General features: G+C 42.2%; 1 protein-coding gene across 3 annotated transcripts in view; it reads right to left on the bottom strand.

The window, feature by feature from the left end:
• LOC124178502 (uncharacterized protein CG3556) overlaps positions 1–25,946 on the bottom strand; it is a 48,277-nt gene that overhangs the window by 5,767 nt on the left and 16,564 nt on the right. For 2 of the 3 annotated variants that reach the window (XM_046561911.1, XM_046561910.1), the window contains exons 2-3: positions 18,600–18,676; positions 168–396 (exon numbers count right to left, since the gene is read on the bottom strand). In XM_046561911.1, the coding sequence (XP_046417867.1) occupies positions 168–396; positions 18,600–18,672 (302 nt within the window). In that variant the 5' untranslated portion in view covers positions 18,673–18,676. The remainder of the gene's footprint in view (positions 1–167; positions 397–18,599; positions 18,677–25,946) is intronic. The other variant, XM_046561913.1, reaches the window with a different exon arrangement.

Here is a 25,946-nt window from a genome sequence, read left to right as displayed (position 1 = left end):
CATCTTTGATTCCACCCTCCTTCAAGAGGCTCGGAGATCATCGCGGTAGGTATTCAAAATTCCAAATTCAGGGTCGAGCAAATTAACGCAGGAAACAAGGGGCTCGGGGGCTCGATGAATGTAATTGAGGTAGTCGCGGAGCGGTGATCAAATCGACGAAGACTCACCGCCATAGTAGAAGAACGATTTCCAGTTCCATTTGCTTCCCGCTAAGCTGCAGCTCCAGCGATGGTTGCGGCGGGACCTCGTCCTCCTGGGACAAGTTGGCCAACCGAAGGGTAAGAAGGACTCGCTGAGTCTCGTTACCCCAACCGGCATCCTTGTCTCGTTTTCCCCAAAGCCACGCAACGGCCTTGTCGAGGACCGCCTCAGTCTCTGCAGAAACATCCGTCGCACCTAATGAATCGTAAAGTGTAATTACGAATGATTGCCGGATGCATTGTGCGCTAAGAAACTTTGCGGAAATGTTTCTTTCCGCCTTGAGGAGCCATGAACAAGACTGAATTATGCTTACCCAAATGAAAAGATAGCTCACCGAGATAGCAGAGTTATAGGAATTTACTGTATAACCGGTATTATGCTAATTATATCATTATGTAAACGAGATAAAACAGCAGCGAATCACAGTGTATAATTATATAACATGGGTGAATTTGGTGGGATAAATACCGGTTTTCAGCCATGGAGAGACGTAGGAACGCGCATTGGTCGGTTAAGGTGGCATATGGTTTGTCCAATGAGTTCAGGAAGATAGCGTTCTCCTCATTCCCTAAAAGCTAGCTCGAACTTATGCGGGGGAAACTGGATTACGATCTTAGCAAGGCGGGCGGCATGACGCCTGTTATCAAAGTTGAACGACGTCTCGTGGTCTAGTTATAGATAGCTACGTATTGTATGAGAATTAGTTACGGACTGCCGTGAAATTCTGCTCCATGAACCGCTCTAGGCTGTATTCACAACGGAGAAAGTCACTTCGGCTTTATCGATCGATTTCTGTTTGAAAATTTCGCTTCAAGATCGATCCGACAATCGCTCGGGTGTCGGGATGATTGCGAGGGCGGATTGAAGGGGCAAAAGATTCGCCTGGAACCGGTAGAGGGAGGGATTCTCTCCTTTTTTTCTCCATTACTTATCCATCCCGCTCACCTCCGGGAGTCTCTGAATCCCGCAGGATTGCCGACTCGGCTGGCATTTCAATGAAAGCCCGATCAAATGAACGCTTTTCTATTCTCCGCTGTCCGCGCGCCGACAACTCGTAGAGAATCCGAGTTCCGAAACTCTGCCGAAAACCTTTTTCACCTTCGGGCAACCGATACGCGAGTCAATTTACTAAATTAAACATTCCTAGACGGCATTGTGCTCTGTTCCTCGATGGGAGAAAAAACCTGTACCGGTGTAGAGCCTGCATAATTTTGTTGACGGTATTTCGTTTTTTTCTTACCAATTACTTCGATTTCCTAATTATTACTGCTATTCCAAATTGTATGATAATAATAGAATTAAAATCAAATTTCCAATCACTGTCTTGGTTGGACAGGCAAAATTCATTCGTACAATGGAGGAGTAGGAATGAAATAATTATGAGTATCACGGAGTTATAGTTACTGATCCAATTATGTCTAGTTACATGCAGGGTTCAGTATTCCCGGTAAATATTTGACGACGGAGTTGAAGTGAGGCGTAATGCGAACTATAAGATCGATGGTTGGAAAGTGAAAACCCGTAAAATGTTTCGGAAAAAAGCTTTGTTTCACTGCGAAAGTATATCCGAGACGGATTGCTAATATATCCGCACGTAGAATCCTCTGTCGGAAAATCAAATGGCCTCGTCAAATGCTCAATGAAACTTTCATTACGCAGTGTCGGTAATTACCGCAGTGACTTATTCAGGGAATGAATCAGGTGAGAATTTTGATTTTACTCTTGCTAAGCTGGATTGATTGGTCCTCGTGTGTGAATTACACCCAGTAGGCTTGAGTCGTCACCGAATTGACAAAATCGGCGTATCGAATAAGCAGTTGGGGTTTTTCTTCCGAGTAAAATGCGATTCCGGGCATCGGAATGAGCACGAGGAAAATTCAAGGCTGCAAATTGCTTCAAGTAATGGTTATTCACATACCAACGGCGGGAGAACATCGCGAGAGTCAGTCAACTCGGAATGCGGAGAACCTGCAAGTAGAGGAAGAATTTACAACATTGCACTGAGACGCCCAGACGTTTAATAACAGTTAGCTGACACTCTGCGGGGGAGTGTGAAAAATTAATTGCTTATATTTCGGGGCTGAAACTTTTCCGAACTCGTTATTCTCATTAACTCGTGTAACTCACACGGTGCCGAAACGCTGTTGAGCTGGCGTAACGATCTGCCTGAACGGAGTCAACCGGGGTGAAAAAGAATTTCAAAACTGCTCGGACTGAGCTAGGAAACGTTGCGAATTGCCGAGTTTTCAAACCCTAGGGTGCAGGGGAAGAGTGATCGCGGAGTTTTACCTTGGAATTGTACCGAATTCGAAAAAAGCCTCATCTTAGATCAATCTGTACGCATATCGCACGCATGCTTTGTATAATATTAAGACATGCCCGTTGAAAGTTCGACGTTACATTCAAAGTTTTAGCAAAGATTTGCCTGGAACTTGAACACGTTCGATCGATGTCGCGTACAACTCTTGAATAATTTCACACGACCTTTGAACTTTTGTTTATTCGCTCATTACAGACAGTATCTACACGTTTGGTCGTCCCGAGTGAACAGAAACCCGTCGAAATATTACATAGTTACATTTTGCTCGTGATAATTTTTTTTTTTCTTTCGTTAACCTCGGGAGTTTTGAATTATTTCCCCTCCGGTCAGTGCTTTGAGCTTGAAAAATTCCATTTACCCGGCAGCTCGATTCTCTTCATTATCTACAGGTAGTAATAGTACATTGTGTATCAAGAGTGGAAAGGAGGCGATTTTGAAGAGCGCGAAGCTAGCCGCTCGAGCGATTCAGGGCGACGATCACACGAGTCAAGTCGCTTTCCGCCCTTGGTGCACACCATACTTTTTGTCGGACCCTTTTGAAACGCGTCATTTTATGCATGTTCGCCCGCTTCCGAATGGGTCCGAATCGCGTTACTTCGCGCCTGATTTACATGCATGAAATGACGGGTTTTCAAAGGGGTCGGACGAAAATAAATATGTAGGAGCTTTCGCAGAAATGGTTCAAATATGCGACTCGTGGCGTCGGGAAGTATCGCAGCGTGCAACGAGGGGAGAATAACGAACTGAAACTTTTTCTAATTTCAACGTGATCTTGATCGTTATCGTCGTCAAACTTTAACCGTGAAGTAATTTCCATGGGAATTTCCAGCGTGTCTCGTAGTCAAGTTTTCCCGTGTAGTATATGATCTGTAAGACGGCAGGATTATTCGTGCCTGCATGAATATTCACACAATCACCGTTCGCGTGGATTACATATAAAAATTTTTTTTCAACGTTAATGAAAGTACACCCCATAACTTTGAAAGCCGTGCATCGTGCGGTCGACGCACGGCTACAAATAACGATACTATAATTTAAACACAGCTCAGCCGTGTTGTTTGGGCGTGTTTTCACGTGGAGAGCAAACATTGAAATGCTGTTGTACACAACCGGAACAAATAAAGCAATCAGCGCGATATTCATGCGGAATAATTGTTGTTTTTCTATTCAACGGCCAACCTGCGACCGGGTTATACGATATATACATACATATACGTATAGACTATACGTATATGCATATACCATAATGAAATTGCTATCGAATCGCGCAAAATAAAAATATTGAAAAATAATGGAGGAGAAAGAAGATATTTTAAACAAATGAAAACGAGTATTTGAATCGTTATATTCAATTATAAATGCGATCAAATTCCTGCGTTGATTTGTCAACCTGCCCTGCTGTTGGGAACTGATTGGAAAAGGTATTGAATTTATTATTCGTTACTCCGCTACCGACTTTTAATCAAGTTTTTTTATACACGCAGATGCCCAGCGGTCAGCAGCAAAAGACCAATTTTCACCGTCCCTACATCACTCGATCTTTACATTGGCTTCGTTAAAATTTGAATTGACAATATCACGACGAATCTTTGAACGGATAGTTAAAACATCTCGTGTTTCGTTCAAGCGAACGTAAACGAAATGAGGTATAATTTTCCCGCACGACGTATAAACGACAAGGCGAGATCGAACGAGGCTTTGCAAAATTAGCAGTCATTAATTCGCCAGAGTTTGAATACCGCCTCGCACCAACTGCGTCACTATTGCCTCACAACCGTTTCAGTAGGTGCGAAAAGGGCGAAGTAATTAGGCGCACAGATGTAAGTAGTTTGGACGTTTAACGAGAAGTCAAAAGCCGTCGGGGTATTCACTCTTAACGAGTAATTAATATTTACAGCCCCGGCAGGCTGTCTCGCAAATTCGCAGCCCTCCGTCGTTTTCGCGTTCTCAAAAGCTGCAGATACCGAGTGGCTGAAATCCGTATCGCCAAATTATAACCGTGCGAAATCGCGTTACATCGTTGCACCTACTTCATTTGGCACGGTATCCGGTTAAATGATTAATTTACTTTAATGCCCACCGTCGTTGATTCCGGCAAACTTCTGCCCGTTTAACTGCGTACAGTTATACGATCGGAGCTGCTGCTGGTAAAATTCGCGAAGGGAAGTTTATAAGCAGTGCCGGCGCGTAGTCAACATTTAATTCATCCCCGTTAGGCAGTGCTCGGAGATAAATTATTACTGTTAATTTTGGAAACTGTTCAGCTTAGATATCCGAGTCCATGATTCTGGTAACTCGTGATCCACTCGTGGAAGACATGAATCGTTATTAAGAGCTGGGAACCGGATCAAATCTACTATACTCACTATATTTACTCTTCCTGTCCTGAATAAATTTCTACGCTGCTGAGGCTGGCTGCCAAATCCGGTCCGCGGTTTCCGCGCCGCTGTTTGAATACGCAATATATACTCGTGATCGTAATTCGATCAACTCCATACTCTGCGCCCTGATCTTTGATTGTCAACTTTCAGGCAATGAAATTTGCTCGCGGGACTCGGATAAGAAAGAACGCAGCAATTAAAGGTACCATACGTGATTATTTTAATCGATTCACGGCCATCTGAATTTTCCTAAATTTCCTCAATCCCGACCCGATATTCGAACGATTCTTGGATATACCGCAGGGTAAACTACACGGTGACCTTCGTAATTCTCCGGAACGAGGGTAAGCGGTATCTGTCTCTTCGGAGCTTAGATATCGCCGGGTAAACAAAGTTCCCGATGGATAAAAGTCCCCGTCGAAATAGCCCAAGTTTCGAAACTCAACTCGCGTCCGAGAGTTTGGACGTCAGAAAAATGAAGCAGAACTTCGTTCCAGCAGAAATTCGGCCATTTTTTTGACGATAAAAACCCAAGGCGAGACCAGAGCGGAGAGGTTCGTCTCTTTCGATCCGCGGATTACACTTACGAAGGAATCGCGAAGCGGCGAGAGTGTCGACGCTTAACCGTTAACCGGATTTCGATTATTTCCGCTGCCGTAGTCTTATCTATTTCGCAAGCTCTCGCCTTCCGGCAGGCTGCAGCCCGCGGCTTCATTGTTCACCGTGAGCTGAGAAGTGTAAAGTGGAAAAGCGGGAAGTGGAAGCCATCATCCGTTGCTGCTCCAATTCGTCGAGAGCCCATTCGCGTCGTGGACTTTGCTCCCCGCAACATCCGGTTCCCGCATGAAAGCATCGGAAGTATCTCCCGGATCCCCGCCACGTGTCGGTCTGTCGTTACTCGCCTTTTCCTCACTTCCGCTCCATCTATTTCCGCCCGCGGTTCATCTCTTTCTCCCGACTCTCCTTCCAGCCATCCTCCGTCTTCGATTCCTCGCCTCGCCTCCCGTCGAGACCTCGTAATCTCTTAGTCTCTGATCTTGAGACACGGCGATCGAAATGATCGGAGATAGACTCGACTACCCCGGGCTAACATCTCGCTGCTCCGAACAAGTCGAACGATTTTGTGCCGCGCGATCCGATGGATGGACAGGTAATGCTGTGCCTCTCGATACGCTTCGAGCCCATACATCAAGAATCGTTCGCAAGCTCTTTTCGAGGATAAATTCCTCGTCAGTTAAGAGGATCCGAGAGCTTCTCGATACCCGCCGCGTTTTTCGGAACCTCGCAGCATCCTTCCAGCTATGATCGAAGCTCCCTTGGTTTCAAGGATGTCTTGCTATCGGTTGTTTCGCCGTATATAATGCCCCTTGCACCGCGAGTCAGTCTGCAGATCCTTCCACGTGATCCGATTGATTGCCCTATATTTTTTATAAGCACCTCTTATGTTATCTAATCCCGTGCACTTGGCTGGCGGAAGCCGTACCTCGCTTCGAGTATAAAACGTATTCAGGAAACTCGACAAGGAGACAAGCGCTTTGTCCTCGTTTTCACGATAAAGTGTGTCTTTTTTTCTTTTTTTTTTTTTTCTTTTTCGTATAACAAAGGCGGACCGGGTACTTATTACACACACGATGAAAATTAATAAGCTGAAATTGAGTTCCAGCCGAGACACTATCCGGCAAAACGTTCGCCAATTAGTAGTCTCCTCTGAATGGAAGAAAAAAGTGCGGCAAATTTTCCCGTCACGTGACCAGCTCGATTGGTCCTTAACCGAATTCGATTTTCCGAAAAATCTCACTCCTTTATGCCGGATTCTCTCAACCAGACTCTTAAATTTTTCGACTCCATTCCGACGTCCAGGGTAATAATGCGAACCGTCTTTCGGTTTTGGCGGCTTAATGGCACGCCATCGAAAGAGAAGAAGTGTTATCAGTCTTTTTTCCAGGGTTGATATTACCGCGCAAAGTGCAACCGTCTCAATCTCCCGGGCCTCGCCCACTTCATAAACGCGACGACCGCCTTCTCTCCGCGGTTTCCCCTTTTTCGTCCTTCCCTTCCGGTACTTTGGAAGGAAATGGCTTTTATAGGGGTTACGAAAGCGTCCGGAGGCACAGGCCACACATGAAGCGATAGGCGGGGTACAGATGGCCATTTTCAAAGCTGCCAGGTCGCCTTATTTTCGACGAATGTCCGCTTGACGCTGAAAATTAATTCCTGTAGCAACTCCGCCGCCTGTAATTCGCATTACGGCTCAAATTTTATCGGACGTTAATTGGCGAGCGGAAAAGATCATCGAATTTCTCTGTAAAAATTTTAACACTATTTCTCATCAAACGGGTGATTTTTCTTCTTCGACTTTTGACAGTAAAACACGCTTCTGAGCGAAAAAGTTGTACCTACAGGGTTAATTGCCGCCCGTAATCTGCCTGAGGGATCTCAACCGTCCGAAATGTCCTCCTCTTGACCGCTGGCCGACTTTTCAACGCAAGTACAACGAAGGGGCTTTACGTGGGACAAAAGCGTAGGTATTAAATTGCTCTTTCCTTCGCGGAAATTAATTGCCTCAGTTCGTTTGGTGAACCGGTAGTTCATTTTGAGACACACCTAGCTTCGCTCTCTTCATCTTTCACTAGGTATACAATATGTACAATTAGAGAAATATAAACAGATGGTTGAATTTACTGTAAAATTAACACTTTGGGTACTTAGTATGGTTCGTTGAAACTTATCCGTTATCGATCAGAAAACGAAGAACATTTTTTAACGGACGCATAGTTGTTGAATTTCTTGACTTTCAAGCTGTTGGAATGAAATGTTAATTCTCGGGTCCGAATTTAATGATACTAATTATTTGCCGCAGTCTCCTTGATTCGTCGATCAGTATTCATTCGTCGAAACAACCCCCTTGAAGTGAACAAATTTTTGGTGTGATTCGACCGTAAGAATTACCGTTGCGATTTGACAAAGTGGATTCTTTGATCCTGAATTAAATCTGTTCCACCGGTCGTACAGACTTTGCAGAAAATGCTGGATGATCATCGAAGCGATTCCCGGTTGAAAGGCGACGTCGATCAGCGTCAACGTTCCGAGTTTCAACGCGCCACGGGTGTATAATAAAGTCAACGTCCGTCACGAGTAAAATTTCCCCCGAGGTGAAAGTATAATACGAAGTTAATCGGCTAGAAAGTAAGCAGGGTGGCAGATGGCGGCGAGCTTGTCTAACGGAGTATAAAAACCGAAGTACATACGTTTCGGGGGAAAATTTTAAATTTAAATTCGGATAAGCTAGTGCCGTGCACGGACTATCGTATCGGCGGCCGTCGCATCGAGTCCTGCATACGTAGAAAAAAAAAGAAACAAGCATCAACGTAAACTACCCTTAAGCCCTGACCTGTGTACCTGGGTTGTAATTCACAATAGCCCGCAATGCCTTGTTTATGTATTTTCCAGCACGCTCGCAGAGCTTTTGTCTGTCGTTTTTCACGACTCTCTGCGAGATCGCGAGCGCAGCGTTTGTTTTATCTCTGCATGTGCTTACAACAAGCGTTGGGTTAGTAGGAAGCAGAATCCCGGCCATATTAGCTTCGTGTCGAACAGATCGACGGACAAAATCAGGCTCAGGTTCTTTATGTCCTTGTCTGGTCATGCCCGTTTTTTACGATTTTTCTTTTCTTTGTATCCGTATGTTGCTGAACTCGTTTCTCTGCGAGCTTTAACGCGAAAGATATCAATTGTGATATTCTTCTGATTTTCGATCTCTTACGTTTATACTTATAATGATATATGAGATCTGAATCACATTCTGAATCATCAGTCAGGAAAAAAAAGAAACAAGAAAATGTCGATGAACACGACGGAAACAATATTCCTATTATGTAATCAATTCAAAATATGGATCTTATTCGTCTTTAACTGTCTTTGAAAACTACCATCAGCAGCTAAACCTAAAACGTCATCATTTTGGAGTCAAATGGAACCCGTCCGAAATTTATTAAATTCCAATTACGTACAGTACACATAAATTTCCATAACTTCTTCAACCACCGTATCACCCATTCGCGTGAAAATTGAAGGGAGAGCACGAACCTTCAGGTCGTAAGTACTTCTTCATATATTTCGGCGTGGGGTAAAAATTGAAAATAAGAATGTAAAAATAAGAAAAATGCAAAAACCACACGACAATAGATCATGGCACATCCCTGCAGGGGGCAGGTTAGCCGGAGGTAGTTTGTTCGGCGCAAACAGCAATTCCCACTTTGGCATGGGGCCAGTCAGACCAGGGAGAGCAAGAAACGGTGAATAGCTATATCTACGCAGTATCAACGTGGCTCGAAGCAACTCCATATACACACGCACACAGATGTATTATATATATATATATATATTTTATATATATATATATACATACATATAGGTATAAATAGTCTGCAAGCTATCCTTAGATTTCTCCCTCTCTCTTTTTCTCATTCGTTGTTTTTTCGCATATATTTTTTTCCCCATTTCTCTTCCGAACAACAGCAGCAGGGAGGCGGGGCGAGTGGATGTTCCATCGTCTGATGGTAATGAATGTTTTTTTAATGTGGCTGCACAGACGGCTTGGATTGTTTTGGGTCGAGGGGGTGGAATCGATCGATGCACCTGCAGCAGGTCTGGGATTTTCAGTTTGTGGCCGCGTCTGGTCTGCTGTGTAGTGTAGTGGATATGCAGCCGGCGACGAATGGGACGAGCCTTTTTTTTCCCGGCGGGAAATCTAGATATAATCAAAGTGCAGAGAACCGCGTCTGCATGCTATATCGTCGTTTACCTAAGCAGCGGGGAAATCAGCCGATATATACCTCTGTGATTCAACAACTATACCCAAGTTGGGAGAATTATTTTATATTCAGGTGTGCGCAAAGTTGTATCCATTTTTATAAGTTCTTTTTACTCTACAATTTCTATTGTCCAGTTTTTATTCTTCACCTCGCAAAGTTTCCAACAAATTTTCACACTGCTCGTGCAGCAGCTGGCTGGTTACTTTTTTTAAACATTAAATACTTCGCGACGCGTATATATAACAAAGAGAAACTTTTCCGCAGGCTATAGGTACAACTACATTTGTTCCCTTATAAAACTTTGTTCGGCAGTCAGTTTTAATACACTCACGGCTGTAGGATAAGTTGAGATTAGCTTTTCTCCCGACTCAGAATTAGCTTGTCGATGATAAGATTGCTCCAACTTTTAAACGCCTGGTTCAACTTGGCGCGAACACAGTAAATACCAAGTCATGAACGAGATTCCGAATCATCGAATGGAAAACGAAGAAAAATTCAACGTTTGGAACTGAGGATTTTGATGCTTCGCTTTTTCGTCGAAAGCTTGTTGCCGAAATTCTTGATCCGTTGAAATTGTAATGCACAATTTTTGTACCACAAAAAAAAAAAAAAAAAACGTAATAATCAATGCGTGATATACGACCTAATAAAGTTCATGCTGGTGTTAATTATATACCCGATATTTTTCAAATACAATTGATTCGGAAAAATAATTTATTCCACCTACCTACCGGCGCTGAGAATTCTAGAAATACTCGGCCTTCCTTGTTACATATAATTACGAATCAAGGAGTGAACGCTTCTGGGATTTCATTGCCCAATCAAGAAGACGGATGAAACGGTTATTCGAACCCAAACGAGAGAATCGCCCGGTCGTCGGTCGAATCTCGTTGGCAGTGATTCGTAAGTAGTGGGAATAGGCGTTCGGTCAGACGCATTGTTAGGAACGTGCGTAAGCAGCTCGTGATCATTTCGGGTGAAGGAGGCCGAATTCCCATGTGTTCTGTGGGCAAGTATTTTTTTTTAAAGAGATTCCTCTCGATTCAATAAAATAATCAACGTAAATCTGGTCACGACCGATTTTTTGCGAGGCATATTACGCTTGATTATTTTTAGAAAGTAAGTATTTTAATATCGTGAGGATAAAAATAAAGGCAGCTTACGCTGAAGGCGGACGGAATACTGCGACCTGATCGTATCAGGAATTGTGGAAATTGTTTCAGAGTGAAGTTTACCTCGTGTAAAGCGTGATTTTTCTTCAACGAAGCTCTACAAGTTGTTTATTCGGTTGCGATTTATTCAACGTAGAGATAAACGCGAAATTGAGCTTTACTCAAGAGAGAAACAGAGAGAAAATTTATTTTATAATGATAAATATTTGTCCGCTGAAAGGATATCAAGTTATACCTGATCCACTCCGAGATTCAAACTCCCTAATTATGCAAATCGAAATGAACACGGCGGTTAAAGGGGAAGTTCGTAATCGGGGAAATTCATAGATACTGTATATGGCACCACCATTTTGAATCTGTATTGATTTTACCCGCATTGAAATACCTGTGCTTTTCGCATTATCACAAAGGGTTGTTGGCTGTTGAAGGAGACGATTAAACGTAATGTTATAAGACATACAACGGATCAGTGATAGAACTCAATGTTAAATCAGACGAGGCTTAGCCCGGCAAATATATAATACCGACCGATTGTTTAGTCTCTGCGAAACCTGAAGAAGAACAGATGAAAATTTACGCCTGATGCGATGAAATCCTTTTAGATTGAAGTTTACCGAGTGTATTTAGACGAGCGTTGTTGTTCGATACGCAGAAGCGAAAAAGGGGAGGATAAAAGTTTCTAATTTTCCTCGAAGGGAAAATAAAACGAGCAGGAATTACAGACGTACAGCGTTACTTTCTCAACGAGTTCTGTCTCGAACAAATATAGATACAAGTTATCGATTCGATACCGTTGATTCGCTCCGCGGTTCATGTTTTTCTTCAAAAATCTAAACATCTTCGTGATTAATGAATTATTTCGACGGTGCGTGAATTCGCTAATAAACGATCGGAGAAGCTCGACAGCGGAGGAAGAGAAATTACTTTGAAAATGGCTGATCGACGGTAGGTTCCGAGCGAAAAGAGATTGATAAAATAAATTAGATCAGTTTTTCCCCGCGTTCGTTAGAACCTCTATAAATAATTAAGCCTTAAAAGTTTCCTACCGATAATTAAAAATAAGAATAATTAATTTAAGAAGGACAAAGAAAAAACGACCTGAAAGAAAAAAGGAAAGCAGATTATTACTCCGGCGCCTTCGCTGCTGTCCTCGTCCAACCCTTGCAACAACAATAATTTTCATCTATTCATTTTCCACGTCGGGAGATAAAAATTTACGCCCCTTTGCAGGCAGTTCATTGATCGAGGAAAGCCTTTCGAGACAGCAGAGGGTCTTTTGTTTCTATTATAAGTCGTAATGTAATTATCAGCATTAAGCCTGATGAGACACAGAAGTTAAAGAAACGAACCGTCTCCTCGTCGCGAAGGAAAAATAAATTCTATCACTTTATCGCAGCGACGCGGATCTCGATATTTTGCCACATTATTTAATGTCCGCCCGAAAGCTGCTTCCCGCGAATCAGCTCCCTGCAGGTCAAAATGACAGTCTTTCACTAATTAAGCTAATTTAGAGATAATCTGGTGCACGGCACCGACCGACTCACTGTACAACTTTTGCTCCGAGCTGAAACCCAGCCGAGACTCACGTTACCTCTAATTGCTTTCGGCTATTTGTCAGTTTAGGGACCCCGCAGACCTAATTACCGCGCACTTAATTAATTGATACCGTCAAGTCAAGTATACCCAACTATCAACTCGGTATGTGGAACCTCTAAACGCGAGTAATTACACGGTCTAGTTTATGTTTTTTAGCTTCGCGTATATTTATGCGACCAGTCAAATTGCACCCATATAACGGATTAAAAAAGTCGCGTAGTCGTTATTTCCATACTTCAGATCAATGGGCAAAGAAAATAGATACTACTTGAAGAATTATTGACTTTTCAGATTATTTTATGCACATGTAACGGTATTTCTATATATTTCGTATACTTAGGTGCAAGAATATTAGTATATAAATGTAGCGCAAGTGCATTTATTCCGTCTGTTTCGTACCTGCATGGATGGTTAAATAAAAAAAAAAAAGCGACCGACAAGTTGTTCTGTCGTGCGAATCAATCTTGTCGTTCCTTAGCTTCGTGACTTTAGAAAAAATCTACTATCTCCCCAAGAATCTTACCTGCCGTCTTTTGGCAGATCGACCATTAAAACCGAATTCCGAATATTAGAATATGACGCATGAGTTGACGCTAATTAACGCCGGCAAGAAAAACGTGCTTCACTGCAAAAGTTTAACGGTGATTTGAGTGCGTATGATTTATCCTCTTTTTCATCACTGCAAATTGACAGAACATCCCTCGGCGTTTAGAAGGGTGGAGAAAAGGCGGTGCGAAAAAAAAACCGTGTGAATTTTCGATTCCATTTTATTCGTACTGCGGAAGTGAAATACGGAGGAATGGATGGATCCCGCTGACACGTGCTGTCGAAGCAAGAAAAGAGCAGACGTTGTAACACGACGGATAAAAGGGTGACAGTTAAACGCGCTGAATGCGTGAACTCGAAAAGCTCGAGGAGTTTTATTCGGCGTTTAAAATCCGTAGCTTGAGTCAAGACTTGGTGAATTAAAAAATTCGGCAATCGTTTAGCGCAGGATAAGAAAATTTATTGCAAGCCGCCGCCGAAAACGGAATAAAATCACGTGTCAATACGAAATTTACATCTGTCCAACAGAGGCATATAAAATTGGAATTTTCAAACCTTGCGAGGGAATTTCGCTTGAAATATATTCACTCTGCGGAAGTATAAGTCAATATTTTTTCATCGCGTGGTGAATAACGCCGAGTTCTTCTCGAACCTACCCTACGTTCGAAATAGAACCAGAGGAGACAGAGAAAACAGAATGACAAAGGAAATTTTGTTTCAAGACGGGACGGCGATTTATTCGAAGCTTTCGCTTCAAAAGTGCAATTCTTCCCTCGAAACTGGGAATATAGGTACGGAGGTAGAAAATCGAACGTCTGCGTGGGCTCGAGTACCTAAAGCGAAACAACGCGGCGCGGTTTCGATTCCAGACATCTCAGCAGCCATCCAATTTCGGTACATTCCACCGCATGTCCTGTTTTTCTTCAGGGATGAGTTTACGCAATTTCAACATCCCAGCGATAGCGCTCGTGACATCCGCGCTTTAGAATCACGCCGGCTTTCCCTTACTCACGGAAATAAAATCCTCCCGAGCGTAACAGCGACTTTAAGGATCGGGCGCAACATATTTCTCTGGAGATCTGGATCGTAGGTTTATCCCATACCCGCCGCCATCGCTCTTTCTGCCTTCTCGAAGTCACACACGGCAAAAAATTTATCGCGTTTACCGAATACGCCAGAAAAAAAATGATGCATCGATTATAAATGCGATTTCGCTCAATAAGCTAATTTATTGTTTTGATAGCTTTTTTTAAATCAATTTTGATACATTTTTCGCGTTACGTTTTTGGTAACATCAAATAATTCTTTCTTTATATGCCAGTTCAATAAAAGTTTTGTTCCGATGTCGTGTGAAAAACAAATCATCGATTCTTATACAGTTGTTTAAGAGTCGGTCGAACAACTAACGCAAAATAAACAAGGCGTTTTCTTTTCGTGTTTTAACACCTGTTCTCGACATTGGGAGAGACGTTGGTAGAAAAAGGTGCGGAAATAAAGAGTCTGGCTGTTTTCTTTCGTCCTCTGCTTTTTCGTATTAAGGACCATCTTGACACAGGTCGAAGGCCCTGCATACCCGTAAAATTCCCGAAAGCCTAACGAATAGAGGCGATACATCACTGCTCGAGGAAAAAGGGGGAGAATGAAATGCTGCGTGTTCACACTAATGATAAATTGGGGTACATGAATCCGTGTGTGGAGGCAACACGAGGCGGAGTAAATTGTAATTGAACGATCGAATTGTGCGACCCGATGTTTATCTGCACAGTGTGGTAAAATATATAGGGTATGCCGTGCCAACTTGTGGACCAACGCTTTTCAACCCAGACAAAATTTATGTTGACTAAATTATTTGTATCAGCTATCATTCTAAAGCAACCTTTTCATTGAATTGGGTATCAATTTGTTGTTTTTTTTTTTTTTTTCTCAAAACCGAGGCTTGGACGAAATTTTGAAGTTGAAAGTCTTACCCCGCGTAAAATTTCAACGCCCTCTTCTCTAAGCATGCAAGCAGCTACCTCGGAAACAATTCTCAAACTCGAATCAAGTTCTACTTGAACTTTGTTTGCCTCCCGGGGTTCTACGGGCTGTTCCTCCCCGGGAACTTTTCACAAGAGTTGTGAAATATACCGTATACACTACATACGTATATAACATGTATACTGCAGGCTGTATTCACGTGTACTGCTATTATTCACGGGGTCGAAAGTCGAACGCCTACGGCGAAACCTCCGCTGTATCTCACGGAAACTGATTAATTACCAGCGGATGCGAATATTGACTTCTCTTCAGTGTTTTATAAATCCCCGAATACACGCTTGATACGCGCTGTTCAAATATCAAGAACCACATGCTACGTGATCGATTCGTGAAAGCACATATAGGTCCATTTATCAGTAAAACCAGTTGGTATTCGTAAAGTTTAAGGTACACTTCATGGTCCAAATTTTCTTCACAAGGCACCGTTCTTCTCCGAAAACAAACAACTTTCACTACAGTGGAGGAAATCGCGAAAAAAATTTTTGTACAGTAAATATTATCGTCTATATTTACCATAATAGGAAGAAAATTTTGAAACTCGGCCAAAAATGACAAGCAAAAAAATCATCGTGTCTTCGGATGATGAAAATTTTTGGTCTCTCGTAAGTTTGGAAAGAAAATCGCACACGTATCTCACGGATTCCAATCAAGCAAAAGTACATCGTTGGATTGTTTCAGGAGCAGCAGCCGTACCTTTTAAAGCAGGAAAGTTTAGATTATGCTTGAGAGGTGAAACCGAATCGTGATCCCAGGAAATTAAATCACGACTGCGCTCAGGAAAAAGCTTTTTACGCTTTTTACTGCACTTGTTCCGCGATCCAATCAAGAGGTTCGTTGGTATAGATCTACGCATTGCGCCAGTGAGCGAGAGGAAAATTGCGGAGGGTAAATTACCGCTAGAAATAATTAACAAGATTTAAAGTTCTCACACGGCAAGTCCGCACTCTGCATAATATTATGTCAAAAACTTTGCGAGTCGAGACTCGGGCGAATCTTTTGACGCTTATATTTAAGCGATTTCTCCAACGGCGGAACTGACGCTGCTACAAGAAAGCAAAAACTCCTCCGATGACGCGACGTTGGGCTCAATTTCGTTTAATATTTAAAACCGTTTCGAACATCCGATTTAAACAAATTTACAGTCACGAAAGCCACGGGTGCATTATATATAAGTTCAAAATAACCAGTTAATGCAGAATCTATTCAAAAATATTGATTTGCTCTCTCTCATTCAATGTCATAAATATTCGGTAATCGAATTATATGTATACACACGCATTCTACCGGTTGACGATTTCGCAACCGATAGCAGCTGATGATATCTAAGGAAAAACAATAGTTAGCGCACCAATGAAGCAACCGATCGGAAATCACCTGACAGACTTTCAACCAGCTCGTTTTTTCTCGGATAAAAGGGGCTTTTTGTTTTGCAATTCTCATATTCCAAATTAACCTTCCTACGTACCGTGCGAATTTCACTGTCTCGAAAGAGTTTTCCAATTTCAAGAAATTCCTGAGCCTAATCGCCGGAGGGAAGAAACGAAAAGGCGAGGAACAGTTGTGGTCGAAAGTTCGAGGACTCAACTTTTTGCGTTAATTAAAGAGAAACCTCACTGAAATTGTGTAAAAGCTGACTAGAAACTTGATAATATTATGAGATGTAAAAATAAAACAGATCAGTCCCCTACAATTTTCAGGTTCAAGTGCCAGGCTTTGGAGAAAAAAATATTACGCCCAACAAACTTTTCGAAGATTTATCTCTTACACTGAAATAAATTGTAACATTCTTCACGCGTGATTTTTTATCGCAGAACTTTGTTCCTCAGGAAATCTTGTATAGTATCACCCATTGAAAATTTTAGGACTCGTTTCGTAATGCACCAAATTTCACTAATGAATTTTCCTTCACAATGCCTTGAAAGTTTTCCACAACACTTGATACACTTTTGATATCGAATAGAACGAAAAGCTCTCTCCTGATGAGGCTCAAGTTACCAAGATTAGTGTAACGAGAAATCAGGGGACAAAAAATAATATTGTCCAATTCTATAATAACTGTCAAGGAGTTTAAAGTACGAGAAAACATCTACGGGCAAGGATTCGACTTATTTCCTCATCACTGCAAGCACTAAATTCTCATTTTCAAGAGGAAAAGGATTTTAAATCTGATTACCGCGCATCGGATTTCCTTGCCTCTCGTCGCGATATTCAATATTGAAATTGAATTTCTCGATATTTTTATACACAGACATATTTGTACCGTACGCGGGATGCCTGTACGTGAAAATGCTAGGTTACATAAGCGAGCAAGTTCTCCAGAGTGTAAACGACGCGGTGCAGAGACGAAGCTCTGATTGCGAGGGCCGCGCTTCGCTTCTTCCTTCTTTTTTTCATTCATCAGACGATGCGATACTCGCTATTTCACAGAGGAGACTCTGTCTGGCTCGAATGAATACCAGCTGCTCGTTTCTTTTATCTCAAAGGAGAAAGAAATTCGTCGTGTCTGTTCGGCAGAAGAACTCAAGAATTTCAGCGAGAACATCAGAATATTTTCAGAAGATATACCGACGCTGAGATCTCAAAGACGAAATATCGCCATTATTAAAAAGTAAATTATACCTTTGCAGCGTCCCGTTACAATTATTCTTATTTCCGTTGTCGTTATTTACAAGAAGAAACTTTGCCCAGGGACAAACATGCCGTATTTCAACCATCGATCGAGGCTCGCTTTCACCATTTCTACCACCTTTTACACATATCGTAAAGAACCAACAGACTCGTATATGCCTTCGACACGCGGAAGTGAAACAATCACCCCGGAACACGTGACGTAATTATCTTGGCGAAATTTCCTCGTCACGTTCCGTAGTGAATTAACATGACACTATATCAGGGGTGAAAATAAAGTGATCCTGGACGCGGTCGGATCATCGGCTCATCCGCTCAGCGGGATTGTTCGTGAAGCTTTTTAATAACGTGGAAAAAGCTTGCGCGAGTACAAGTTGCATTTGGAGTCTCGAAACGTTTGCCCGGAAAATAGGATCCGAGTGGTACATAAGACGCGTTTGTGAATCGCGTCACGTTCGCAAATTTAGCTAGCACATCCTTTCGGCGACATGTGTTCTCTCGTGAGGAAAAGTCTTTCGTGCCCAATTTGGCGAGTATCCGAGTCACAATTCCTGAAAAGGAGAACTATCTCTATGATTGACGGTTTGCCGCTTATTTTTCGTATATTTCGCCAATTTCGATGCACACATACATGTGTACAGATATATATACATACATACGTATATAAAACGGGTCAATCAATCTTGCGCGCCGAAATAGACCAGGATATACGAAAGATAATGGTGGCCTTTTCGGAATAGCAGGAAATTCAATTTGCACGCGTGAAAATTTGCTCCACGTCAGACTCGGATCAAGAGCTTGTCGATCACTTTTTGGACGGGAAATCAATCCGTTTTAATTGGACATAAAAAGCCACAATACAAGGAAAAAAATCACCCCATTCTATGATCGTTGTGCCACTTACCTTCCGCATTAGCAATGGTGCAGAGGACGACCAAGAACAGGACGACGACTCCCATGTTTGCTCGGCCCCACATATTCCTGAAAAAGATAAGAAAGATTATACAGAAACGGAATTTGATGGAATGGAATAATTTTTTACGCCTGCTGTGACGATGTTAGAAAGCAATACAGGAAGCGAATACATTTTGAAATAAATGTACATTATTTTCACTTGCTTGAGGCAGAGACTAGGTGCCAAAAATTCGAGGCGAGATGCACGAAAGACGTTGACTCTTGTGGCAAAATAATTCCAGAGGAAAAAATGTTGGCGAACTTGTGCGAATAGCGCGAGCTGATTAAAGCTTGCATATTTTATATTGCAGCCCGGTGGAAATTCTTTTGGAAATTGATGCAGCTCAGGATTAATTAAGTAGGTTGGTTGGCTGAAAATTGAAACTTTTTATTAATCTTATCACAAGTTGTATTTGTACTTCGAGTATTCGTAAAATTATTATACGTTTACATAAGCTGTGAAGATCTCTTTAAAAATTTTGGCTATCGATGGTTCTTTTCAGATTGCGTCAAAATGATTAACAATTTTACAGATTCGTTCGATTTCACTTTACGATGGCTCATTTAATTTAATATACTATATTTTCTACAAGTTCAAACATAATGTTCTTTTTTTTTTATTACGTTGACATTGTTAAATACCCAATTTTTTAACTCGATATTAATTATGATGAAAAAAAAATCGCAGTATTGAATTGACGGCAGAAGACAAAGAAATTTGCTATGGTCACTTTGTAGAAAATAAATTATATTTTTTACCGTTTTGAACCGATTCGAAACTAAGCTTTGGTATCGAAACTTTAATTTATATTTTCAGTGTTTCCCACTTTCGAATTTTTCAAGAGAAATTTTTGACACAGAAAACATATATCGGATGTACGAACTGTTGACGAATTTAATAAAAAGGCTCGTTTTTCGGCCGACCAGCCTCCTTTAAATATGAGATTGAGTCGCGTGACTAATTTTCACTGCGGGAAAGTTGGCAAAAGTTTGCTCGGAAGAAACTGAGCAGATTGTCAATATGAATGAGCGCCGTAACGGGTGCAGCGTGATTACGCGTTAACCGAAATAATATTATCATTATCATTATAATCATTATTACCGGCCAAGATATTACGTTGGTAATTGGGTTGAAAATATTCGAATGGAGCAGCGAAGAGCTCTCGTGAAATAGAAAAGAATATAAGAAAAAGTGCCGAAGCCTTCGGCAGTACTTAAAGACATCTGGCGAGGTCGTTTTCCCCGACGCCTGATCTTCCAATTTCAGACCACATTTTTATTATCAAGAATCAAAGAAGCTGCCGGTGGTTGGTGATAAAACGGTCGGCACGCTGGGAAATTAGACTGGGTAAGGAAAATGGCAGGGTGGCATATAATCGAAGCCATGATAATATCGGCGAAATAAATTACAACGTCAGTTCACCTCAAATTCCTCACTGGCTTCTCTTCCAGGCTCTCGCACAACACCTCGCACTTCCTCTTTTTCCCTCTTTCTACGCTCCGATTCTCGCAGAGTTATAAAAATACACCCCCTCGTGTTATTGCGATCCGATAATTCGGAGAAAGATAATGAAAATTTGAAACATTGTGAGATTATCTCCTTTCTACCAGCCAATAAGTGGCTCGATTTTTATTTTTCTGCCCGGTAATGAAACCTCGAATATGTACAACAGCTGTTCCTTTTCCCTTGGATATGTTAACCGACTGGTTCCCTTTAAGCTGTATTATAATTGATTTCCTACACGATACCATTATATATGTTATTCGTTAAATTGATTTTCCGTGGGTATGCGAGATTCGGAATAGGCGTTTAGCTGAACGTCTAATCATCCGCATTATAGAGGCACGTGAATCAATGAAGACCCTGAAATTTCCTCGTTTCTCTTTGACGTCCGTTGTACAAACAAGTTTAGTACGCAAGTTCGTCCCTTAGGCTATAAATATTCCCGTTATTTGAAGTCTAATGCCACATTTCGCTACCCATGTAAGCCTTTGAAACTGAGCATGAAGCGGATGGAGATTGTCTGAAGCCCTCAACATTTTTTTGATTAATTTTTATATCACATAAAACAAAAATAAATTATCCTGGTCGATCCTTACTGCACCGGCAATTGCAAGAGATATTTACTGTACCTACATTTCATTTACGCAGGTTCGGTCAAAACAACGCGTGGTAAAAGTAGTAGGAAGTGCAGATTGCATGAGAAAGTTTCTTCGTTGTGCGGAACCGAATGAAAACCCTTTCGGTTCAGGTTTTCATTCATTACTTATACTCCTGTAAAAAAAAAACCAATTAGGAGAAGCTGTCGATATTTTCCTATATCAATCTTCGGCTCACACTTAGTATTCAAGCAGAGTATATATTATAGGTATAACGATGCAGTGTGCAGTCGGAGAAAACTGGAGAGAAAAAGGGTTATAATAGTGACGATAATAGGGTTGTAGTCATTTTCTGACATTCGTTTTATTCATTTTATCTGCGGTTTCATTCTGAGTGGCTGAAGAACTCCTAGTTCGAATCCTCGTCCTTGAACTTTTGCCAATTTATTGTTCAACCACTTTTCGAACACGACGACACCCTTAAATAGATACAGAACCCCGAATTCCTGTGTGGATCTAGGTTTGAAGTGAAATTTCTCGTCTTTCCAAGAAAGAAGAAAAATAATTTTTTCGCTGAAGAATATTTTCAACCAAATCAATATCTTCTTCCGTTTAAAATTAATTACCGAAGAACATTTTTGAACAAAATATTCCCGGACTAAGTAGAAACATTTATAAAAATATTTTGATATGTCGGCAAAAATTTTGCACAGTTTCATCCAAATTCTTCGTTAGTATTGGAATATTTTCAATTTCCAAGCTATTTGCTAATGGATGAAACAACGTTGCGTTGGACGGGTAGTAGTAATAAATAATTTTCATAAGTTGCACGTTATTAGAAAACTCATTCAAGATGTTTGCAGGAGTGTTGATGTATTTATCCGAATGATCGAGTAGCTGTGGACGACGATGATGTAAATGCGGTAACAATCAACGTCAAATATTGGCAGGCTTGTTCTTGCGAGGGTTTGTTTGTCTGAGCGGTCTGTTTAGAACGTTGCAACCCTAAGCCAACATCGGCGGGTTGCTGTTTTCCATACACCGGGTAGCCGTGTAGGATTGCATCAACCTGAAGCGAAACATTAATTCGAGGAACGCGAACCTCAGTGCAAACGTTCTGGGATTCAGGATTAGCCCACGGGGATTACCCGTAATGCAACATAAGCTCCGAGCTTAAATTCGCAAAGGGCTTTCTCCCGGCGCATAAGATTACAATAATATAAGGGATGGAAGTGCGGCTAGACTCGAGCCGTATTAACTTACACCCGGAGACGTTTTGTTCATCGTTTCGAAGTTTTACGGTCTGCTTAGTGAACACGCGTAACGTAAATTGTGAATACACGAGGCTGTTTGCCGGAACGATGTCCGAAATCACGCGCCTCCACCTGCTCATGTCAAAAATCCATATCCCGAAATTGTTCTCCCGATTTACCGCCAGTGGGTTGAAAAAAAAGTGTTCCGAAAAAAGCCGCGAGAAAAACGTGGTATTAAAAACGTCAACTCGGTCAGTACGCGCGGTACGTTACATCCGGTTTTATTCCATCCCGTATTCACCGGTATTCGCACAGGAAGTATGAGCTTTATTTCAAAATACTTTTATTATCCGCGATTCTCGCCAACCGTCTGGATTTTCAGATTCTAACTTTCCAAAGCACGCCCCAATATCGCACAACCGCGCACAGAAGAAACGTAAAACATTCTTTTTTCTACCCTCGTTTTTTTTTTTTACCCCCACACATTATTATCGTTATTTTTATTTTCGCGTCCCCTGGTTGTCAGATCAATTTCATGCCTCGAAAGCTCTCGCATTCGCAGCAAAAAGAGTCCTCTTTGAAACCAAGTTCGAAGTACACAAAATTCCGATTTAAAATTCATGCCGTGTCAGCAAACTCCAACAAGCTAAACGCGTTACATGTCTGTAGAATAATTTATACGTACGTATAAAGTAACTCCTACTCTCTGCATGGCGATACAGCTAAACCGAAGACGCGAAAATCCTTCACCGCTGCGATATAATTTTGCATTCGCGTTCAGGGAATACGTGAAAAACGCTTCATTTTCAGCGAAAGATTTTTATCTTCAAACGAAAACTCGCCACGTTCTGTCGTCGGGGGTGAATTATACCGCTCTGTAAATTGAACTGGTTCTTTTTTCCGCACGGCAGGTGAACTTAATTCGGTTCGGTCTAACAAGCCACGTCGCACACCTGCTCGAGTAAATTACAGCGCGGAGCACCCGATAGAGGCACGTGTGTATGGGCAACACGTGATCCGAATATCAAGCGAAATAGCGCCTCGTACTCACGCATATTACGTTCTAATACCTCGATCAAACCCCATCGCGGCGTTTCCTTTAACCGACACTCAAGATCCGAGTAGTTTTAGAGTTGATCCCCAAATTTCCATACACCGCATTTCGCACGAAGTTCCGAAACTGCGTTCCATGATACGTAATTTAGGGGTGTGTAAAATCTGAATTCATCATCGCGCTACCGACCATCGATATAATTGTACAGAATTCGATAAAGAAATCTGATGAAAATTTACCTTTTCGTCCGAACCATGCATCGATCGTTAACTCGCTGCTCACCGTATGACAGAGTTTATTTGTTCACCGGCGTTTAATGGACAGTTTTGTTAGTTTGTCACGATATTATTTAGCGTACCTACTCGTCTAACGTTTGATCACTCGAGGTTGCCGGAAAATCGTTAGCAAGGCACCGTCGGCAGGTCGAGCGTTTCCCGTCCCCTTCTTTCAGTGCAGTCCGTAGTGCCGCTGATCACGCAAAATCGGGGGAACCCTGCTTTTCCAGGCGAACAGACCCTTCGCGTCTAAAAATAACCCATCCGTATATCACTACCCTTCTATTTCGGGGTTTGACATCGGTGGCGACGTCCCTGCCATAGACCATCGGAGCAGATGACACTTTACGTACGAACTAGTGGAAATTCACGATTTCCAAGGGGAAGATTCACCGGAATTCACAATTTCGACACTGTCAGTTACGGCGAACCGCGGAATGATCCGCTGTAGGACACGGTAGATTTACATAACAGGATTACAGAACGTGAAGAGTTGCATGGACAAGATTCGAAGGAGGACAGCGAGTAGATGATTAACCAAAGTTCCATTACATTTGAAGACGATTCTCCATCTTTAATCAAAACATGTCTCAGATTCGGATTCGTGAATTCCTCGATGATGAAGAACATTTAAAATATCTCGTTCTGGTGTGTCACAGATTTTCTTCTCATCTATAAACAGTATAACGTGTATCGCCTGTACTTAATAATACTTAATTCTTAATCTTAATCTAAACTTAATCAAATAATATTTCGCTCGATCCACGTATGCAGTTCACCCTTTGATTTTCTCTCAATAGCAAACTCGAAGCAAGAGTGTGTAATACGAAGATCGAGAGAGATTCGCAGCAAATGGTTCACTTCAAATCCCGGGAAGATGAGTTCTCCTACCAATCCTCAAAGGGTACCCACCTACAGTATACTAGGTAAGTGAACTTCCTAGACGGTGCTAACTTGTATCGAGTTGACAACTAACTAACTAACTAACTGCTCGCTGAAACGAGAGTTTGGTCGATCAACCGCCACCAAAGGCCATTTATGATAATCATCTTCCCGCGACTACGACCACGGCATAATGCAACGGAATATGGTACGTGCGGAACGGAACGTATCGCATGATTATGCCAAACGGCTTTTAGCGGAAATTCATGCCACAACTTTAAACCGTGCCAACCGATCGTTATGAAGAGTTTAACTAATTTATGACCGAGCTTTTTCATACATGTAACGAACAAAATTACGCAATACATTTTTATGATGAACTGGAAGAGTACAAGTGTGGCAATTTCAAGCGTTTCCTTCACGCCTTGAAATTCGAACAAGAAAATAGTCCCGAGGCTAGATCGGTGCCTGGACGTTGTTCACCATGTTTGCGTCGATTTCTGCACCATTGAGCAACTCCATGAGCAGGGTTCTTTACATGAAACCGGTCATCATGGTCTAAGCGTGTTACGCACTACAAAAACTCGATGTCTGTGATGGAAAGAAATTGTCTATATGTTGACATTCGCATTGTATGGAACAGACCGAATCCAAGAAATCTGTAAGCCAGCCGTTCGCCAAGGTAAACACAATCTCCAAGCGACGATCGATGGTCCCGAGTTATTGACCTTTGGGACCTTGACCACTCAATGAATCGAACCATTCCAAATAGCTTCGTGGGGTTACACGACGGCCAGGACGAAGTTCTGTCGACGTTCATTCGGGTCCTCGTCCTCGACCTGATCCAGAATGCATGCCCGATGATCCCGGGGCTGTTAACCTCCTTTCTCAATACAAGGATATCGAGCAAACTCGGCTCGGAGGGGCGTAGCACCCGCCAATTTCATCGCGATATGGCGCTCATTGTACTAACTCGAGGGACTGGCGCGGGCGGCTATTAAGAGCGGATATTGAGGCCGCACCGGATCTCCGACAAATGGCGCAGACCGTGCCTGGCCCACCCCCGAGCCTATGCATACCTCCGCCTGTTTCACTGAAACGTAGCCAATTAACCCCGACTATCCTCGCGGTCTTCGTCATCTGGCGAAAACGCGGACCACGCGACATCTGTAAGAGTCCCGGGCTCTTCTACACCCATCGTACTCGCTCACTCTGCGTCTATGCTTCGACTATCCCATGTATATTCGATGAAGGGACGACATAGCAGCGATTAGTAGCATGCAACGTGCTTCTGGATGTTCCTCTGGCCGTAATGACGCCTAGGCCGTGGCTCAAAATTAACTGTTGGAACTTCGTCGTATGCAGTTCACAGTGTCGTCAACCGACGAGTCTAACTTCTCAGTCGTTTCTTTCGTGTGTTTGACAATTCATTGCGTTCACAGTCACAGTACGGCTGTAACTCGATAAATCTACAGCAAAACATATGTCGATAAATCGATAAGTTAGTAATTATCCGCTGAAACAAGTTGAATTGGTCGAACGGTTTTTCACGTTTACAAAACGAAAGCTTGGAACATGAACTATTAAAATGGTCTCCAAGGGTTTTTCATTAAAGTTCTTCCTTCCCTGGAATTCATTCCACAAGTATCGGAGTGCGGTAATCAAATGGAAATCCTGGAGGTCAATACCCTACATCATGTGTCATGTTTAGACGGAGTGAAGGCAGTACTGCA

This window comes from Neodiprion fabricii, chromosome 3 (assembly GCF_021155785.1).
Source record: "Neodiprion fabricii isolate iyNeoFabr1 chromosome 3, iyNeoFabr1.1, whole genome shotgun sequence".
Classification (NCBI taxonomy): domain Eukaryota; kingdom Metazoa; phylum Arthropoda; class Insecta; order Hymenoptera; family Diprionidae; genus Neodiprion; species Neodiprion fabricii.
This window is presented reverse-complemented; position numbering and strand designations above follow the sequence as displayed.